Source organism: Microtus ochrogaster, chromosome 16 (assembly GCF_000317375.1).
Source record: "Microtus ochrogaster isolate Prairie Vole_2 chromosome 16, MicOch1.0, whole genome shotgun sequence".
NCBI lineage: Eukaryota > Metazoa > Chordata > Mammalia > Rodentia > Cricetidae > Microtus > Microtus ochrogaster.
In genome coordinates, this window is record NC_022018.1 from 40,347,689 (window position 1) to 40,368,445 (window position 20,757).

The 20,757-nt window shown below is 45.3% G+C and overlaps 1 protein-coding gene across 1 annotated transcript in view; it reads left to right on the top strand.

The window, feature by feature from the left end:
• The window catches only part of Cdyl (chromodomain Y like), a 133,476-nt gene that overhangs the window by 97,814 nt on the left and 14,905 nt on the right, over window positions 1-20,757 (top strand). The window contains exons 3-4 of the mRNA XM_013349063.2: window positions 16,737-16,993; window positions 18,173-18,345. Of these exons, the coding sequence (XP_013204517.2) occupies window positions 16,737-16,993; window positions 18,173-18,345 (430 nt within the window). The remainder of the gene's footprint in view (window positions 1-16,736; window positions 16,994-18,172; window positions 18,346-20,757) is intronic.

Consider the following 20,757-nt stretch of genomic DNA (forward strand, 5'->3'; position numbering starts at 1 on the left):
AACAACATTAATGAAGTCTGCTAGCGTCAGACTCCTGTTCTCAACCATGGGCTTTTACCCAGATTGGCAGTATGAGGTGTGGACTCTTGGTTTTTCAAGACAGGGTTTCTCTGTGGCTTTGGAGCCTGTCCTGGAACTCGCTCTGTAGACCAGGCTGGTCTCGAACTCACAGAGATCCGCCTGCCTCTGCCTCCCAAGTGCTGGGATTAAAGGCGTGCGCCACCACCGCCTGGCTGAGGTGTGGACTCTTTTCTAGTAGAATAAACCTCAGAACCAACCCAGGAGCTCCTGGTTGTCCCATAATAGTTATGCCACTGTCACACCAGTGGACACCATGGTGGGCTATGCAGTTTGTAGTATTCTCGGCTGAATAAGATATATTTTCTCCCCACATGGTTATTGTTGTCTCACTCAACCCCGAGACAGGGTTTCTCTGTGTAACAGCCCTGGCTATTCTAGAACTAGCTTTGTAGACCAGGCTAGCCTCGATCTCACAGAGATCCACCTGCCTTTGCCTCCCAAGTGCCTAGCCCTGGATGGTTTTATTTCTGCCCTTAGTATTTGGCCTCACATTTATTGTTGCTGGGATTCTCCATCTGCTCATGCAAGTATCCTAATCCTGTTGTGCTTTGTAGTTTATCCAGTGCTTGTGTCATGGCAGGTCTGCTGCTCGTTCTGAGCTGTCCCTCTCTTTCCTTGCTGGCCCCCCTTTGCAGTAAGTACGGCATCTATAGATCAGGTCTGGACCTGGGGTTTCTCTTAGCAGAGTCCTGAATGGCATCACCTTGATGCCAGCTCTGGATCCAGGTGGGTTGGTACCACCTCATCCAGTGTCCTTCAGACTCCTCTGCGTAATACACTTCTGTCCAGTGGCATGGGTTTCATTCGGTACTGCAGGAAAAAGCCTGGCAGATACCCTAAGTTACCACAGCAAATCTGATGACCTGAGCTTGATCTCCAGGGTGCATATGAAGGTAGAGTGAACCAGTCCCATACAGTAGTGCTCTGACCTCCACACATATACCATAGTCTACATGCATGTGCAGACACAGAGATGGATGATAAGTGGATGATAGACAGACAGACATGGCAGGAGGTAGACCCCACCACTGTGAGGTCAGGAATGGACCTGCAGGTGAGATTGAGTGAGAGAACATGACCACCAGCTGTAGGAAGAACCTCATCACACACTTGTGGCTCCTCAGCACAAGCGGCTGGCTCTGTTTTCCTTAGGCACAACCGTGTAGTCTTTAATTACAGCAGATGCTCCTCTGCTCAGACCCTGCAGGGCACATCCTTCTGTTATGTCTTCATAGGCGTCTGCAGGATAAATCTGAGATGAGGAGGTTTGTGGTGTTGAATATCTGACTCAGGGTCTCCAGCCACCCTCCAAAGCATTTGGCCTCTCTGCTTTTGGATGTGCACACTTTTAAAAGTTCTGGTGTTAGCTTGGCCTAATGTATCAGAGGCTTACTAAACTTGTGTGTCCCTTTGAATATTGCAGTGATTTAGTTTATTTGCTTTGCATTTTCAGTGGGCAGAAATGAACCATAAATCTTAATAAGCAAATACAACTGCAGATATGTGTCGAGTGACCATCTTTTTTGGATACAGACTGTCTACACTCTGCTCTTCTGGGGGGATAATACTTCATACCAATGTTTTCCCCCATTTCTGGGAATCAAGCCCAGGGCTAGGCAAGTGCTCTACCACTGAGCTACATCTCCAGGCCTTTTAAGTTTTGTTGTGAGGTAGGATCTAAGTGCTAAGGCAGGCTTCAGACTTGCGGGTCTCCTGCCTGTTTCCCAGGAAGCTGGGATCATAGGTCTTTGTTATCGTTCCCAGTTTTCATACCCAGTTTTTTTTTTTTATTTGAGCATATTCTTTGTATAAAATCTGTGTTTCAATTTCCTTTTAAATAGCCATGAGGTGGAGAAATACTGACTAGGAACACTAAAATTAAAGATGTACTGAATGCCACAAATACAGTGAAACAATTCTTTTAAAAGCTCCCCGTGGAGCGGATGGCCTGGGCCTGTGGTCCAGAAGCTGCCAAAAAAGGTCATAGGCTATCTTGAAGGTGACCTGACGGAGCTGGCATTTCTGTCCTCCAGGCCTCCTGACCCCTTCTGTGACTCTGGTGATTGACTGGGTCTAATGAGGACACTCTCCTGCCTTCATAGCCTGTTTTATCCTAAATGCAGGTCTTAGAGTAGCTCACAAATCTGAAGAGGTTTCATTTCTCCATTTTCCTAGCAGACAGACTGGCTCAGCCACTATCACAGCTTAGTGTTGCTTTCTAGCAGGCCAGCCCTGGAACGAGCAGGGAACCGTCCCTGTGAGTTTGGGAAATGCTATGGAAGCGTCTTGAGTTTGACCCATCATGTAAGATGGAGACCTGTTTATGCTTCTTTTCCCTTTGGACTTGAGTGAATGGCCAAGTATGTTGACTTTGTCTTTCAGAGACCTCGGGGAGAAGCTTCTCGTGGATTTTAGAAGTACCAGTTTATCTTAAGTCATCAGTTTCTTTTTATCTTAAGAGGGTTTTTTTTTTTTAATGGAGTTGTTGTACATACCTCTGCGACTTTAATGGCGTCTTTCGCCCTTCAGCATCTACAACGTGGTACTACAGAGCCAAGAAGGACAGCATTTGAAATTAATGCAGACACCATTCCAGTTTAAATATTTCTGATTTAGAGAGGCGATGAGTCGGAGGGAAAGGTTAATGGTGTCCTGTGGTGTGCTCTGTTGGACTACCAAAGAAGTTGCCAAAATGGCCTCACTCAGAAAAGATGACAGATTTCACTCAGCCTGCTACCGTTGCCATTGTAGGGAGGAGGCTGATAAACTTCAGTGTGAATGTCAGCAAACAGCATGGCCAGCGCGACTGGATAATCACATGCTTTCCAAAGAAGTTTTCTCTCTGTGAGGCTGTCTTTGCACTAGAGGTGAATAAAGAGTTCTGAACATGTTAGCCTAGAATATACCGAATGCAGTAAATGTATATTGAAAATGAACTGTCTTTGAAGACGCTTGGGTGTAACTGAGATGGTGCCTCCCTGTAATAGGCAGGGTTTGAAATTAATGAACTAGGGAAACTGGATTGCTATTCGTTGGTTATCTTACTAAAATTGTAGTTGCAAAAGCTGGTTAATTCTAAAAGTCAAAATGAGCGTAAAGTGTCAGTGGATCTGATGGGCAAGTACAGGATATGCTCCAAAAGACCCCACTGCTGCGTACCATTCCTCCTGTTGGCACCCACCACCCAAGCATCTGACACACGTCTTAGTGTTCTGTTTCTGTGCTATGACCATAGCAGCTCTTATAAAGGAGAGCATTTAACTGGGGCTGGCTTACAAGTTCAGAAGTTTAGTCTGTTATCAGCCTGGCAGGTAGCACGGTAGGAAGCATGGGCAGGGGCAGACTTGGAGCTGGAGAGGTAGCTGAGAGTTCTGTGTCTGGATTGGTAGGCAACAGGCGAGAGACACACCCGCCTAGCTTGAGCGTTTGTAAACCCAACCCCCCAGTAACATACTTCTTACAATAGGAACCGCCTTCTAATTCCTGTCAAGTAGCACCACTTGCTAATGACCAGGCATTCAAGTACATGAGCCTGTGGGGGCCATTCCTATTCAAGCCACCACATCGCTGCGATACACCTCTCCCTCTCAGCCCCCATTCCTATATTTTCCTTCATTTCTCTCTGTTCTCCACACTAAGGGGAATGGTAGGTCTTCCGATGTTCTGCTCATTTTACAGTACTCTAAGATGACCTTCCACACTTCCAATATGGAACTGTTTTGTTTTGTTTTTTAACTATCAGAGTGAAATAAAATACACTTGCAGTTGCACCTATCCTACTGGATTTACTTAGAAATCAGCCTGGCCACTGGGACCGGCGGATCTGTGTTACTAATAATTGTCCATCTTCTTGTTTCCATTTTCTGAGAGCAAAACTGAGCTTCCTCTGTGGGATTTGCATTTGTCATTAAAGACCATTCTAACTTGAATAGTTTCCTTTGACTTTGAAATAGGATTCACTTGTAAGGGTCCTAGTTTCCTTAATGTTCTACACTTTGGCTCTAAAGTGTTGATTATAGCCCACAGCTTTGTACTTGCTTCATGGGGTGTCTGTTGTGAAGGACTCAGTAAATGTGCGATTTCAGACTCCTTTGTGATACTAAAGGCTCCCTTTCTAGATTCAGGGATCTAAATCCTCTTAGGGATTAGTGCTCTCTGAGGAGCTCAGCAAACTCCCAGTGAGGACGGGAGCTGGCAGAGGGTTCTTAGCACAGGGTAATCCACACAGCACTGACCTGTGTGCCATAAAACCTGAGCACAGGCGAGGACTCTTGGCTGTGCCATTGTGCTAAGAACTTTGCATGGTGAAATCATGTGGTTAAAGGCCATTCAGCAAACCTTGAAACTGGCTCAGAACCAGAGGCAGAATGCTGAGGTGTGGATGCTGCCCGTGGGTGTTAGCAGTCCAGGATGGCTCAGGAGATGGCAGCACCTGGACATAAGCAGATAAACAAAGACCTTCCTTGTCTCTGGACAGGACAGCCTCCTAATTGCATGCTTCTTGTATATTTTAGTTACAGTAACCCCTCATTTCCTTGACGTGTCTCCCCTGCTTGCTTATCCCAGGGATACTAACTTGAAGATGTTTAGCAAGGAAATGAAAGTGACACAGTCCATAGTTTAGCTATTTCCCAAGAACTTGACTATAGCTGCTCATTAAATACATTGTGGGATAATATAGGAAAATAAATATTAAGTGTAACTTTAAAAACTTTAACATAGAATTACTGTAAGATGCAGTAATTTCATTTTTAGGAGTGGGTTCAGAGGATGAAAAGCAGTCTGGAAGAGAGAAAAGAGAGAGTGCTAATGGAAGCCAAAGGTGAAAACCGCCAGCGGTCTGTTGGCTGGTGGACAGATGCGCGGCTGTGACCTGGCCAGACAGCAGGATCATCAGGCCTTAAAAAACACAAGTCCTTTCTGTGCTACATCAGGACTGTGCCTTAAGGACATTGTTCTGAGTAAGCAGGCCAGTCACACAGGGCAGACGTGTGGTTCTCCTTACAGGAGGAGTCCCCAAAAGAAACACCCAACAAACTGTAACGCTGCAATATAACCCATTTGTTTGCTCATCTTTGTTGGGGGCCCTTGAGAGATGTCTGGCTGTCCTGTCGTTGCACCAAGAATAGAGTCTATAGAGTCTTGAGCAGGAGTGTCACGGCTTGATCCAGGTGTCCCCGCAAACACTGGTATACACCGCAGGGAAGCTTTTCACAGCATAGGAGAAGCTCGTGCAATGAGTGTGAGGGACGGAGGTAGAAACTGAGAGGGAGCCATCAGAGCCATCAGAACAGCATTTTAATCTCGCGAATGAGGCTTTTTAAGTGTGTGCGAGTTGGCGCTTGTATAGGCACACACTTGTGCAGGTGTTCGTGCAGGTGTGAAGGCCAGAGGTTGACCTCAGGTGTCTTCCTCGGTCACTTACATTTGCAGTATTATTAAAGTATTAATTGAGCTTACCAGCTAGCTAGTTCAACTAGCCTGCTTGCCTGGGATCCTGTCTCTCCCTTTGAAGTGCTGTGATTACAGTTAGGCCACCATTGCTGTCTGGCATTTAAGTGGGTACCAGGGATTCAAACGGAGGTTCTCATGCTTGCCTGGCCATCACTTTACCTACACTGAGCCATTTCCCTAACTCCTGTTAGAATTCTGTGTGTGTGTTTATATTTTTTAATAATCTCCTAGCATGAACTGTTGCCTGAATAGCAGTGGTCCTGGGTGTTTTGTGTGCAAGCCCTGCTGATGAATAATAGTCGTTTATTTAGGACAAGTGAGACTGGGGGGTGCATGTTTTAAGCCCAAGGAGAGGATGCTGCTGCCGTGTGGCCTTAGTGTGTTTCCTCTCAAATTGTCATCCACGGAAGGGAAATCGGAGCCTGCCTAAGAAACAGCCATTTTTTTTTCCAGCCCAACAGTGGTTTTTCCCCCCATTTGTAAAAAGCAGCCCCTTTGGCTCTTCACTCAGGTCAATGCCAGAGATAATAAAAACAACCCTGGTATGAAGCCCTTAAATTTTAATAAGCTATGAGACATGTGTTGGGAGTTACATCAGCCCTTGGGGGTTTTTCTAACTGGCTAGAATGTATTTCCCGTTCCCCGGATGAACTCAAGCATTCCTCTCTCCCTGGGCTCGATTGTCAGTTGTTGCTGGCAGGTGGGTGAGTTGTTGATCATTTAATCCCTCCACTGCCTCCACTGTTATTCCTATAATTATTTAATGTGCTGTTTAACCCTCAGAAGGCTGGTTCCAGTCTGTTCTTCCCATCCTGGCTATTTGTGGTCCCCTGAATCTGGCATGTTCGGACATTTCATTTCTTTGCTAATTGCCATAGTATCCTAACGTGCCAGAGTCTGTTAACAGTTGCATTCAGCAGATACCCTTTGAGAACCCACAGTATGCAAAGCACTCGGGAGCCACCGAAATCTCAATCCCATCAAGTCTCAACCCAGAAGTCTTTGGAGATATTCCTAACTTTGAATATTTCCCATCCATTAAGAATACATCTTTTCCCATCATGTACCTTTTGCTGATTTGCTTTTCTTGTGCCTGTGTGTTTGCCGCTGTGGGGCTGCTGGGTGTAATGGGATCTTAACGTCTACTGGTGAGCTCAGGCGACAGTAGACCTTGGGTTTCCTCTTGTAAAGAGATTTAGTGAGGTCCTGGTACCCCGTAGTGAGCATTGGCAAGGCCATCAATCAGTGTTAGGAGCCAGCTTTTGCCCTGACCAGCCACCTGTCTTCATTACTCCAAGAAACCACACTTTCCCTTGGATTTGGTGTCAGATAAGTTGGAAAGAGTTATAGTTATGACTGAATGACTAGTCTATTATGAGTGAACATGGTTGATCAAAATATGGACATTTCATTTGCCTGACCATGAAGCTATGCCACAAACAACCAATCTGCTATCTCTGCCTTGGGAGCCATCACAGAACCAGTCATTTGTCTCCTGGTGTTGACCAGTACTGTACAGCTCCCTGCTGGATTCTAAGATCCTGGCCAGCTGTCTTCCTGTTTCCTCTGTTACTTAGTTTAATTGTTGGGTGTTTAGGATTCTTTGGTGTGAAGGAAATGTCATGGCTCTTGTAACTTCCCTTCTGCCCCGTCTATTTTACATTTGGGGCTATATCAGACCTTGAGTATGGTCCATCGCTGGTAGGTATCAAATGCATCAGCTTTTGAGTTGTGCTGATCACGTCGAGTGACTGGCAGTGTGGACCAAAGGCACTCTCAGGAATTCTCTGGGAATCTGGTGACTCAGGGTGAGAAGCCCTGCTGCTGGTAGCAGCACACCACACTCGGCATGTCAAATACATCATTATTGTATCTCCCTTGATTGAATTAGACGGGTCTTATTTAGGTTCAGGAAGGTATAATTAACTGTTTAGAGTTGATTTAAAGTTACATAGTCTCTCTCATTAATTGGTAATTCTTTTTCCTCTAAACATAGTGTTTTTCAGCTTAGCTCTCCTTACTACTTTGCACACTTAATATTTTTAGATTAGCTCTCGCTGGAAAGTTAGCTGTTACAGCAAGTCACTTTAATTGAAGAACCCACAGCTTTGCTTCCTAGGCTATGTGCTCTTGAGTTTTTAATGTTTTCCTCCAGTTTTCTATTCATCTACTTTTTGTCTATTTCTGATACTCCTGAGTTATTTTGCAGTTTTAATGAAGTATTCGTGTGCTTTGTGGACCAAGGTGGAGCTTATATCTTTGCCACTTGTAGGTTCCCTTTGTTCTGTAAAGAAAGAGTCTAGTGCGGTCTTACAGTAACTGCTAACGCTTTACCATAATTGTGTGGTACAGGATGTCATGCCCCCTACCTGACCTTTGGACAACCCCAGTTCTCCTTGGAGAGCTGGATACACGTGTGTGCTCAAGGCTGGCAACTGAGTCATTAACACAAGAGCCTCAGGTCTGAAACCTCTGACCCATGATACGGGAATCCTGCACACTTCAACTAAGTTTACGCTTAATGTTGACATATTGCTTCTTAATTTGTATAGAAAATTGTTGAATGAAAAGTTTAAGGAGGTGGCCAGAAAAATGGCCCAGTAGTTAAGAGTGCATATTGTTTTTGCAGAGGACCCAAATTTGACCCCGAGAAACACACTTAGACAGCTCACTACTGCCTGTAACTCCAGCTCCAGGGAATCTACACCCTTCTGAATTTTCCAGACAGAAGCAAATGCATACACACACACTAGCACATAAATAAGCAATAATAATATTTTAAGAAAGAAGAATTTGAGAAAAGTTTCAGTGGCCAAGGGAGGCGTGTCATTGTGCAGTCGGATAAAAGTGGTTCAAAGAGTGAAAGGCTTGAAAATCAAGCCGATCAGAACTGTGAGCGCAGGCAAAGGAGGGGACCGGAGTTGCATGTGTGAAGAGCAGGGCCAGACCAGGCTGGTGCTGTGCCCATCCCTCCCCACATCCAAAGGCCTGTGACCTCTCCCCTGTGGTTAGTGTAGAGTCAGGACAGAGACCTGGCATTCTGCCCAGCCAGCCACCTGTCTTCCAAGCTGGCAATGTGGCAATGGGAGAGGGCCGGGGAGGCTGCCTTAGTCACTGTTCTGTTGCTGCAAAAACACATCATGACCAAGGCAGCTCTTAGGAAACATGGCGTTTAATTGGGGCCTTTCAGAGGGTCAGTCCCTTGTCATCGTGATGGGGTGCGCATGGCAGCAGGGAGGTGTGGTGCTAAGAAGGAGCTGAGAACTACATCCAGATCCACAGGTAGCAGGCAAAAGCACACTCAAGCCCATAGTGACACGCTTCCTCCAACAAATTCACACCTACTCCAGCAAGACCACACCCCTTAATCCTTCTAACCCTTCTCAAACAGTTCACCAGCTAAGGACTAAACATTCACATATATGAGCCTATGGACGCCATCCTCATTCAAGCCACCACCATTCAGGAACCAGGCACAGAGGTTGGATTGGTAAGCTTTAAATCCAGGTCTGTGGATTTGTCAAGCGGATCAGAGAAGTGGTTTTCAGCCTTCCTAACACTGTCACCCTGTAATACAATCCCTCATGTTTTGGTGACCCCGGCCATACCTGTGATTTTGCTACTGTTATGAATTGCCAATGTAAATAACCTGATATGCGGCACCTGAAAGGGTAGCAGCCTATAGGTTGAGAGCCCTTGAGGTAGAAGCACTTCCCTCAGGGCCCAGGTGATTTGGGTGGTGCTGTCTAGAGACACAGCTGGAGCCTCTCATGAGGTAAACTTAGCATGGAGATGCTGGTATGGAAGTTGCATGCTCAGACCTCCCCAGCCTGACCCACCTTGAAGGACTGGGCACTATATGGATACACTGTGATCACTAGTTTCTAAGAGTCCTGTCTGAAACAAATACTAACTGGTAATCATGAAACTGCCTTTGTATCCCAGAGCTTTAAAGTACAGTTGAGTGGGACAGAGGGTGGCCTCCCAGTAGAGAATACAGTATCTCTCACCTGTTGCCCAAGAGCTCCAAGGCCAAGGTCAGATTTTAACCACCCTGCAGTGATGGCTAAAAGAACTCCTAGCCTTATCCCAGGGTGAAAACTTGCAACTCTACCAGCTAGAACAGGAAGGGTATTCCAGTCTGGAGTATCTGACCTGGCAGCTGTGTGGTGATATCAGCTCACCACAGTCAGTCTGTTCCTCCTGTTCTCTGTGCTACCCCTGTGTTGTTGGCCTGTATCTAGAACCCCGAGCCACTAGAATGTTTGGCTGGGGTAGAGGGCGTCGCCTACACCTACAGTCTAGCTCTGGATTAGACAGTGACAGGGAGTGAGTTTATTCAGCCGAATTTGGACACGCTGCCTCTTACTAATAAGGTTTCTTTAGTAATGATCAGCAAATCTGAGCTTTGGATTCCCAAGGAGCTAAGTTCAGCAGGGCGCTGTTCATTCATGAGCGATCTCCACACAGTTGTACCAAGTGCCTTGCAGAGGACTGCGGAGCATCTATCACTGGGAAACTCAGATCCCTGTAGTTGGAGCGAGGGGCCTTTTGTACTCTTTGTATTGTATAAAATAGCTCCAGGGCTGCCTTCACTTACTAATGTGTTCAAATAAAATCCGTCTTGAGAAGTAGTATTATTCCAAACACTACATATTGTTCCAAACACTCAGATACTGTTTCCACTATATTCTAAACGATTTTACCCATTTTTGCTGTTGATACAAAAGTAGGGGAAAGGTAGACTTTTTTTTCCCTGGGGATGAGCCAGGTGGTTACTATTTTCTGCTTCAGTTAAAGGCACCATTCCGTTGTTTCGCTCCTAGGCTTCTAAAGACAAGTAGAGTGTTCTGTCTGCGGTGTCTCCCCACCCTCAGATTTATGATTTGCCTGTATCTGAATGCACGAAGGATGCACATGCATCCTGGCTAATCTTTGTTAAACGTCCTGGCTCCATAGGCTTCTTCCTGGCTTTCTTGTAATACGGAAACCATGAGCTGTTCTTTCTAAAGTATCTTAAACTTACCTCTGTCCTGAGCCTCAGGCATGTGATTTTTTTTTTTAACAAATTTTCTAGTCTTAAAATTCATTCTTTGGAAAATAAACTTCCTTTTTCTTTTAGATCTATACCTCTGTAAGAAATAGGCATAATAAGAAACATTTTCAACAACTTCATTATTCTAGTTTGGTTTCTGTCATTGTGATGAGCACCATAACCAAAAGCAACTTGGAGAAGAAAGGGTGTATTTGGTTTACAGCCCTCATCATCAGGGATACCAATGCCAGCATCCAAGGCAAGACTCCAGAGGCAGGAGCTGACACAGAAGCCACAGAAAAATGCAGTTTACTGAGGACCTCCTCCTCCTCCTCCTCCTCCTCCTCCTCCTCCTCCCTTCCTCCTCCTTCTTCTCCTAGTTTGCTTAACTATCTTTCTTATACAGCCTAAGCCCTCGTACAAAAGCCAGCGATAAAGAAAATCCACCTCCCCACCTCACCCCCTGATATATTAACAGGCTCGACCACTGTAGGCAATGCCTTGAGTGAGGTTCCCTCTTGCCAGGTGTATCAAATTGATAGCTGAAGCTAACTGACACGTCTCGGATTTTAAAACAAAAACATTTTAACTTGTTTCTATGTGGACCGTTGTTGCACAGCCCTGGAGTAGTGCGCTGAGCAAGACGTTGCTGCGGCTTTCCCCTATGGGAGTAATTACCTTGTAGTCTATTAGTATTATCTGCCTTGGCTGCTTAGGGACTGACTAGCACCCCATGGGCTATCAACCTGGCATGTCTGAATTTTCCCCTTCATAGGTCATTGTTCCACTCTTGGTCTTTACGTATGGATGATAATTAGTTTTGAAATGTCTTTTTCTGTTAATCTCATCAGTTTGGGGATCTCTTCCTATTCAGTGATTTAATCTTGGACTTTAGTCCTGGTTTTCTCCTGTCAGCCTCGGGTTGCTTGCTGGATATCTATTTTTTTTTTTTTTACAATTTAAGGTGTTAGGTTTTTATTATATACTTTAAAATCTGTGTTTGTTTTTAAATTATGTGTATTTCTGTGATTATGTGCATGGGAATGCAGGAGCCGTGGAGGCCAGAGACATCAGGTCACCTAGAACTGGAGTTCCAGGCAGAAGTGTTAGCTTGTTCTGTCTCCCTGTAAGTTTGGTATAATTCCATACATCTTTCATCTTAGACCAGAATAGGTTTACTGTCGATGTGTGCCTGTGCCTTGCTCTGCATGTAACACCTCTCACCAGGGCTTCTGAGGACTCACAGCCCTGTGTAAACTCTGAAGATTACTCAGTTTAGGTCTCTAGGAGCTGATCTGTCCTCAAAAGTCGGTCTCTACCAGACTTAATACAATTTTTCCCTGTATATATCCAGACTGGTATTGGAATCCCGAACAAGTCCTGCACACCAGTGTTTTCCTCTACCCTTGGGTAGAGTGCTGTTACACTTTTACGCTGCCCTCCCTGCCCGCCATCCAGCATCTGGAGATAGATACTTGCATGTTCTAGTTGCCTTTGTGTAGCTGTGGCCCATACATCTTAAGGAAGTAGGGGCAGGGCTTGGCTCCCAGTTTCAGAGGGATTTCAGTCATCACAATAGAAAGGCATGGTGGGGCCAGCTCAGTTCATGGTGGCAGGAAGAACCTACTTAGATCTGGGCAAGCAAAAAAAGAAAAAAAGTAAAACTGAGAAAACTTCCCAGAACACAGGTGTGGGTACAGCCTAATAAGGTCTGCCCAAGTACCCTACCACCCAGTTCTGGTGCATGGCCTTACCTCCTGGAGAGTCACAGTCTCCCAGTGCTCAAAAATATGTCTGGTGTGGGACATTGTTTAATTCAGACCACAACAGCAGCCACTAGCAGAGACCAGAAAGCACAGCAACCTTTCTAGGTTGGAAGCAGATTCCAGTCAGTCTTGGAAACCTGCCCCCAGGCTATGCACCAGGGTTTGAAAGTGAAAGACCCTCAGAGAGGACCCTTTTCTCCAATGAAGTCCCCAGAACCAGGACACTCCGAGTCCACACCACAGGATGCAATTAGCAAGAGGTTTATTGAGTAAACACAGGTACCTGCAGGCAGCAAAGTCTTTCGGAGGACTTGCACACCTGCTAACTGGAGGAACGGGCTTTTTATAGGGAAGAGCAAACAGCAAGTTTACAGAAGCAAAACAAAAGCGTGGTTATCGGTTGATCGGAATGAGGCGGGGTCATGAATGGTTTCCTCTCTCAGCATGGATGTTTGGCAATAGTCATCCTGTTCCTGTCTTTATAGATATCCTGTTTTGCAGTTAACCTGCTTTGTTAATTTCCTATCTTATTGACATCCTGCTCTCAAGCACATGGGATGTTCTTACAAGAGCAGGCTGGCTGCTGATCCGGAGAATTTTTTTTTTTTTAAAGCAAACAGGACGTTCCCCTGGGAGCATGCTAGCTGCGGGTTTTGAGGAGGGGGTCTGTAGGGTCTTTCAGAAAGTATCTTTAATTACTCTTCAGTCGGTAAAAGAAAACCAAGTGTTCGAAGAGAACTGATTCTTTCCTTGAGAAACATTAAGATTTTGACTCAAGAGACGACACTGATGGTCAGGGGTGTCAGCGGTTCATCCTCTGTGGAGGAACTTTGGCTCTTGTGTTTTCATGAGAGCTATCCCTGGATTCTTGTTTATTTTTTGTTTATGTTTATTTTTTGTTTATGGTGTAAAGAACAGTTCTTCCCAGGCCTTCTATACGCAGTTGTTTACAGCTGTGTGGTTTTACTGGGAGCTGTGAACAAAGGCCCACAGCTGCAGGCTTGTGCCCACCCTACTGAGGAAGCCCGGGGAGTTTATTGGAGTTCTTAAAAGAGCCACTGCATCACCAGAAAGTTCGCCCTAAATGTCATCAGGAAAGCCGTGTTTCTGGGCCTTACTACCCTGCTTGAGGCAGCCCCACAGCTCAGTGTCCCCTCCTCAGTCATTAGTCCTGCTTATTTCAAGTGGGAGTAGGGGGTGGGCTTGTGAAGCTTCAAAGATTGGAGGAGCTTTCTGAGACTGGGAGTTTGCTTTGCTTCCTGATTTCCGAGGTGCACCCTTCTGAAAGGGAGGGAGTGTTGACAATATGGAGGATCTTGTTACAGCTCTGTTTCTGCTCCAGTGTTGAACCGGCTGCCTCTGGCTTAGCTGTGTGACAACTAGACCTTGTAAATAACTCTTGAATGTTGTGAGCACTGGGGCTCGGAGAGTAGATGGTACAACAGCGGCCCTGCCTTCACAGGCCTTCATGGGGTGTTCCAGAGGTATTATATATGGGAGTGCAATGAGAGCTACTTTTAGGGGGGTTCCTTATAAAGGGGGTGATGACAAGGGGGCGGCATGGCCTGAGTAGGTGCGGGAACACTTGTGGGTGATGTCTGGCCGTTTGAGTTCAAGGGCAGAGGAATAGTGTGTTCAGAGGTCCTGAAGTGGGCACACACCTGGATGGGTATCAGAACATGTGGCTTAACTGTCTAGAGTGAGCACAGACAGGCACAGATGCTATAGGCAGGGACTTAATTTGGTGTCGACCCTTACGTAATGTCAAGGTCAGTCTTACATGAGCACTTCCTATCTAAGTCGTGCCTCATGCTATTCACAGGTGGATAACAAACAGGGTCCTAGCACAGTGAGCCAGAAGTTACTGGTTGGTTAGTTGGTTGGTTGGTTGGTAGGTAGGTTGGTTGGTAAAACAGGGTCTCACTGTGTGCCCTGGGTGGCTTGGACTCACAGAAATACTCCTGCCTCTGCCACCTAAGTGCTGGGATTAAAGGCATGCTCCACCATGTCTAGCAAGTTGATTGTATTTTCACAGCCTTTGGTGAATTTTACATTTTAAGCTTTAACAGTTATACTTTAAATGAGTAGTGTGTATCAGTTGTAGAAACTAGTGGGTTTTATTATGGCATTGCTATGCATGTATGCATATAATCATATTAACCCACTGCATTTTTCCCAGCCTTGCTAATGACTTCCTCTTTCCCATGGAGACAGCCTGCTGTCTCGGTATCATCTCTGGTCATCAGTTCCCATATACTGATCTCCAACCCTGATGTCCCAGTCCCTCTTCTGAGCTATGCACTATCCCCATAACTATGCTCGCCCTGGGTAAAGCCAGTGTCTCTAACTCTCAGTTCCCCACGTGCATGCCCCTATCTTGCTCACTTGAGTTCAGTACTTCAAAATCATACATGGTTCATTTCTCTGTACTAAATGAATTAATTACCTGGCAGTGTTGACTCTGAGTTGAAGTGAGTCAGGCAATGGAGCAGCAAGGAAGAAGTGGTGCTGAAAAGAACAGCGGAGAGCGCTTTGGGCAGAAGTACAGGTTTTGAGCACCAGTTGGGGAGGATCTGGCAGAAAAGAAAGTGAAGCTTAAAAGTTTTCAGAGCAATTTAACAACATCCTGCCTGACAGGTGCCATTGGGTGTTCTAGTCAGGAAGGAAAACTTGAGGTCACAAATTCTCTAGAATCATGCAGTCTGGATTTGCCTGCAGAGGAGTGATGTAGACCGCTGTTAATAGAATTAACCCATGAACATTAGTGGTTACTCCAGTATGAATTGGGAAAATAAATTCTAATGTGGCTCATGGTGACTCCTGTGAACAATAATGTCCTGATAGAGAGTGAATGCCAGGGTACCATTTTACACAAGTAAAAGCAAAGGTAACAGTGTGTGTTAGACCCTGCGTATGGAGTCATCCCGCACCTGTTCTTTAACAGGGGGAATGGAAAAATGCTCATACTTCTTTCCCTATAAAACATCAGGAAGGACACCTTAGAAAGCCTGACCTGAAGTTCGGTAATGGAGTGGAAGGCTTTTTAGCACATATGCTATGCCGTTAGTTTAGGGGAGACGTAATTGACACAGGCTCTCATCCCATAACCTAGACTGACCTCAGATCTGTGGTGCCACTACATGGGCTTATCTTTAGATTTAAAAAATTCTTCATATGTATGGGTGGTTTTATGCATGTATGTCTGTGTACCGTGTATACACAGTTCCTGAAGAGTCTAGAATAGTGTCACCTGGAAGTGGAGTCCCAAATGGTTGTTAGCTATTGTGTGGGTACTAGGAACTGAGCTCAGGCTCTCTGGGAAAGCAACGCGTGCTCTTAACCACTAAGCCATCTCCTCAGCCTCTATTTTTAGAGTCTTAAAGCGTGTGTATTTATATCCAGATTAGATCCATCAAAAGATTAAATGTGAAGGGTTTTTATTGCAAAGATTAAAACAGACGGTGTTGTTTCCTCCTGTTGTGACTGTCAGGGTACTTGACTGTCCACTTTATTATAATAAAAAATATTTTAGGTCAGACAGTAGCTTAATGGCAGAGCATGTACCCAGCATGCATAATGAGGCTGATCTCTCACACTGAGTAAGGAAAGTTGAGGAATCATGTACCAAGACTGGTTGAACAACGATGCATGATGGGACACTGCTGGGGAAAAGGAGAGCTGTCTTCAACAGATCCTCCCCAGGCTGTGCTCAAAACCCATGCTAATTTAAAGAATGTCATGGAAACTGACCAAAATGGCACACGCCATTAATTCCAGTACTTGGGAGCCAGAGGCAGGCGTACCTCTGTGAGTTCAAGGCCAGCCTGGTCTACGCGGTGAGTTCCAAGACAGTCAGGGCTACTTAGTGAGATCTTATCTCACAAACAAACAAACAAACAAAAAAACTGGTAAAATTGTGGGTCCAGTAGACAGACCTCATAGGCATCTTCTGGGACAACATGAAGAAGAACTCCTTGCTGTCTGTGATATCCACAGGGAGCAGTGGCCGCTTCGCCTAGGCCTGCCAAGACACGTGCATGGCTTCAACTCTGTGTCTCTCTTGGTCCCTCTTGAACTTAGGTGGAAATAGCTCTTCAGATCTCCATCAGTCAGACTTTGAATGCATTCTCCTTGAGAACCAGTCCCATTCCTTACAAGGCTCAGACTTTTCACTTCTTTCAGTGGGTACATGGCCAGCATTTTTCTCTTTGGACACTAGTTAGGCAAGAAGCTGGTTGCTTTAAAAGTAAAAATAAACTCGGGCAAGCTTCTAATTTGTGATGTCCTTTAATAGCCAAGTCCTGGGTTTGCGATGGGCATCTTTGTCTAATTCAGAGGCGCCACACTGGGAACGGATTGGTAGGACATCACAGACCACTGTGGTTTCAAACTCTTGGCAGGTACATCTCCGTTCATGGATGCGCTAACAGCCAACGGAACAGCTACCATCCAGACGTCTGTTACAGGAGTGACAGCTGGGAAAAGGAAATTTATTGACGACAGAAGAGACCAGCCTTTTGACAAGCGGTTGCGTTTCAGTGTAAGGCAGACAGAGAGTGCCTACAGATACAGAGACATTGTCGTCAGGAAGCAGGATGGCTTCACCCACATCTTGTTATCCACAAAATCTTCAGAGAATAACTCACTAAACCCAGAGGTGAGAGACACACCCCAGGCTATGGCTTCGTGCTTCTCCGTGCCCTTGGTGTCCTGGCCTGCTTTGCTGGGTGGCACTCTTGGTGATCTTTCTAAACTTCTGGGGAGCTTAACTTCTCGTCACACTTGTGACCACAGTGACACTTCACAGGAGGAGGGCGCTAAGCAGCTGCTCCATTCTCTGTTGTGGGGACTGTGGTTTGGAAGTGGGGATGGTAGCTGCATCCTTCCCTCTTCATCTCTCCCTACCCCTAAGTCATCTGTAGATCATAGGGCTCAGTGACCCCTGTGACCTTCCTAAAATCACGTGTAAATGTGTGTACACCGGCTTTGCTTCAGCATTCATCAGAATCTTGATGGGTCTTAGTCCCTTCAAAGAATCTGTCATCCTGCTGTACAGATGCCATTAGCATTGTAGCAGACACATGTCTTTGTCAGTAGTACCTAGTAGAAGAGACCTTTCAGTGATCCTGGGTAATGTGTGTACAAAGTCAGGGGACCAATTCCAGGACAGCTCTAGAATCCAGTGTGCTTGAACTTGTGCCTCATCAGAGTTTTGAGTTCTAGTGGTTGCTTGTCTGCCATTGCACACATCTTGAGCAAGTGAGTATCTGGCCAGAGTCACAAAATACGGCAGGTCCCTTGGTCCACCTTTAGACTGCAGGGTGCCTTGTTAGTAACTTTCATATGCTTCATGGAGCTCATTCCAAGAGTTGTGTGCTCTCCCACGCTGTATCCCTACTCAGTGCACTCAGGCAGCAAAAGATTTAGACATCTTTCCCTATTGTGTTAGGTTGCTCTAGCCAAAAGCCCTAGAAACTTAACTCATTCTTGAAACTGGCTGAATGTGCCACTTGCTGTCCAAACTAGAATTTCCCGTAGGTTTCTTGTGTGGCTTGCCTGGTCTGCTGAGAGCCACGGAGACTGTACAAGAGCCAGGTCATGCAGATCTGTGTGCCTTTCCACCGGTGTTTTTAACTCCCCGTGCAGCTGTATTCCTGTTCCACCCCTAGCGCTCTGATCTCTGGCCATAGAAAATGTTTATAGTAATGGTGGGTGGAGTGAGCCGCATAGACTGGAGATGCCTCTTTTATAGACCTAAATTGTCCCGTGAAAAAGTGCTTTGTAGCATTCTATACCCAAAGTGCTCTTGACCACTTGAACTCATGGTGACTTCCAGGTGATGAAAGAAGTTCAGAGTGCCCTGAGCACAGCTGCGGCCGACGACAGCAAGCTGGTGCTGCTCAGCGCGGTGGGCAGTGTCTTCTGTTGTGGTCTGGACTTTATTTATTTTATACGGCGTCTCACGGACGACAGAAAGAGAGAAAGCACTAAGATGGCAGATGCTATCAGGTAAGTACCAACGGGGGTTTTCAACCACACCTCTGGGCTTTTGCATGGTACCTGTCTTTCAGAGAATAAACCTGTATAAGCCTCAGGAGTAACATGTACATCTTCCTCTGAAAGGCACTGGTAACAAGATTAATTAAATCCTCTGCCTCCTCTATGGCCCCAGCATAAATTACTACTTGCCTTGGGCAGATCACTGATTTCAGGGTTGGCTTAAGCGCAGGGCATTCTGGGAGCATTGTGGTGCAGTAGTCTACCATGTATTCTCTTCCCTCTGAGTTGTCCAGGCTTTGCAACAGTTCCGTAAGGTCACATAATAGGTGTGGTTCTTGGTTTGTTGGTTTTTTTTTTTTTAATGTAAGTGCATATTCTTGTTTGTTTGCCCCAACTTCATTCTAACTACCCAGAGAAATAAATAATGCTGTTAAAAGTTCATTTTTCTTATACACCCCAAAAAAAATATACTACCTATTTGTATGTCTTTCCAGTCTTTCCTGGATATATTCTTAAATTTTTGAAATGATTAAAGCTATGTTTTGAGACATGTACATTGTAAAGCGACTAAATCACTTAAGTTGGCCCTCACATTTCTGTGGTGAGAATATGGAAAACATTTATTTATTTATTTATTTATTTGTTTATTTTGGAGATAGGGTCTTGCTATATAGGCAATCTGACCTTAGACGACTCCTCCGTAGGCTTTCCAAGTCCTGGGAAATCCAGGCCACTATCATGCCCAGCTTGAAATCTACTTTCTTAACAGGTTTCAAGTCTACAGTATGTTTTTAGTTATAGTCAACATGTCCTTCCCAATATAAGCATTTTAATATATGTATGTATGTAATAAAAATGTAGTTTTGGTTCCGTTAAGCACATAAATTATACTATTACTTGGCAGCTTGCCATCTCTGTGTAACATGACCAACCTGGAGACTCATCCATTTCCCCTCTCTGGTTGATTTTTTCCCACTGGTTTGTCCTAATGGTTGAGGCGCCTCCCTTAGGACCTCCAGGTCCCACTGTAAGCACATCTCCTTTACTGTGCTACTCCCTGCTGGTGAAATATAAAGTGTCTTAATTTTTCAGAAGTTACTTTTAGTTAAAGTGAATAAAGCCCCTCACCTACCAGGAAGGTCTGTGTTTCCCTGCCCACCTCTCTAGAAGTACATTATCCTCAAGTAACCCCTTTGGACCCTTTTGTGTTTTTCTTTCTAATTTATAGCTGATTAGAAACTCAAAGACTTGTAGGCTTGCAAATGAATAAAGTAGTTTAGATCTTTTCCCAAACTGCCCGGTCCCTGTAGAGCTAGCGTTGAGACTCTGAGAGTTAGTGGGCTCCAAGTTGCCAGGACTGAGTATTGTCACTGGGCATTGGGCTTCCTGGCCCCCTATAAACCTCCTGGAGACACACAGCAGGTTACGAATGGGTTTATGTTGTTTTTCTATGTTGGTGGATCTGAGGTGTGGCATATCCTGACTCTGATAGATTCCCCCAAGGGGCTGTTATGGATGCTGCCTACTGGCCATGGAACTCCACACCTTGGAGTGGTGAGGCATTGCCTTGGTTTTACACAACATATTTCATCATTTTCAAAATTAATAGACGCTTGGATTTAGGAGGTTATCCACCATCTGTTCCAGGAGTGTCTAACCATGGGCCACACACAACCAAAGATAGCTAGCTATAAATGCAACCCAATACAAAATCATAAAATTTAATTTTTTTAAACAATTAATTGTTTCACTTAAAACTTAATCGTTTGGTTTTTTTATATAACTTAATTGCATAGTTCTGGGGCATGAAACTTGTACATGACACTATCATGTTCAAAAGATGAACTGTGCCCTCATGGGTGTCTTTCTGAGTGTGATCATAACTTGATCTTTTTTTTTCCCCCAGAATTTTGAAGTTGTATAATCTTACTAAATAGTAGATGGCACAATCTTTCTCAGTTGAAAAATTAAATGTGCCTAAGTCCCTGGCAGACTGTCAGTACCCATGAAACAACTTTAACTTTAGAGTAGTATTGCACAGTGGTGCCGCTGGGGCTCCAATCCAAGACAACCTTAGACGTTCCTCATATTCTGCCCGCATTCAGGATCAGTGGGTGGAAACTTGAGATTTATTTGTATCCCAGTCATCCTGTGTAGGCCCATATTTCTGTATGGCACAAGAGCCATAAGCCCGGTCTGAGATGGTCACTAACTCTGCAGACAAGCCTTGTGGCACCTTTAAATTTTTTTCCATGTGTTCACTGGATCCACACAGAAAAGTATGTGTTGCCGGGCGATGGTGGCACACGCCTTTAATCCCAGCACTCGGGAGGCAGAGACAGGCGGGTCTCTGTGAGTTCGAGACCAGCCTGGTCTACAGAGCTAGTTCCAGGACAGGCTCCAAAGCCACAGAGAAACCCT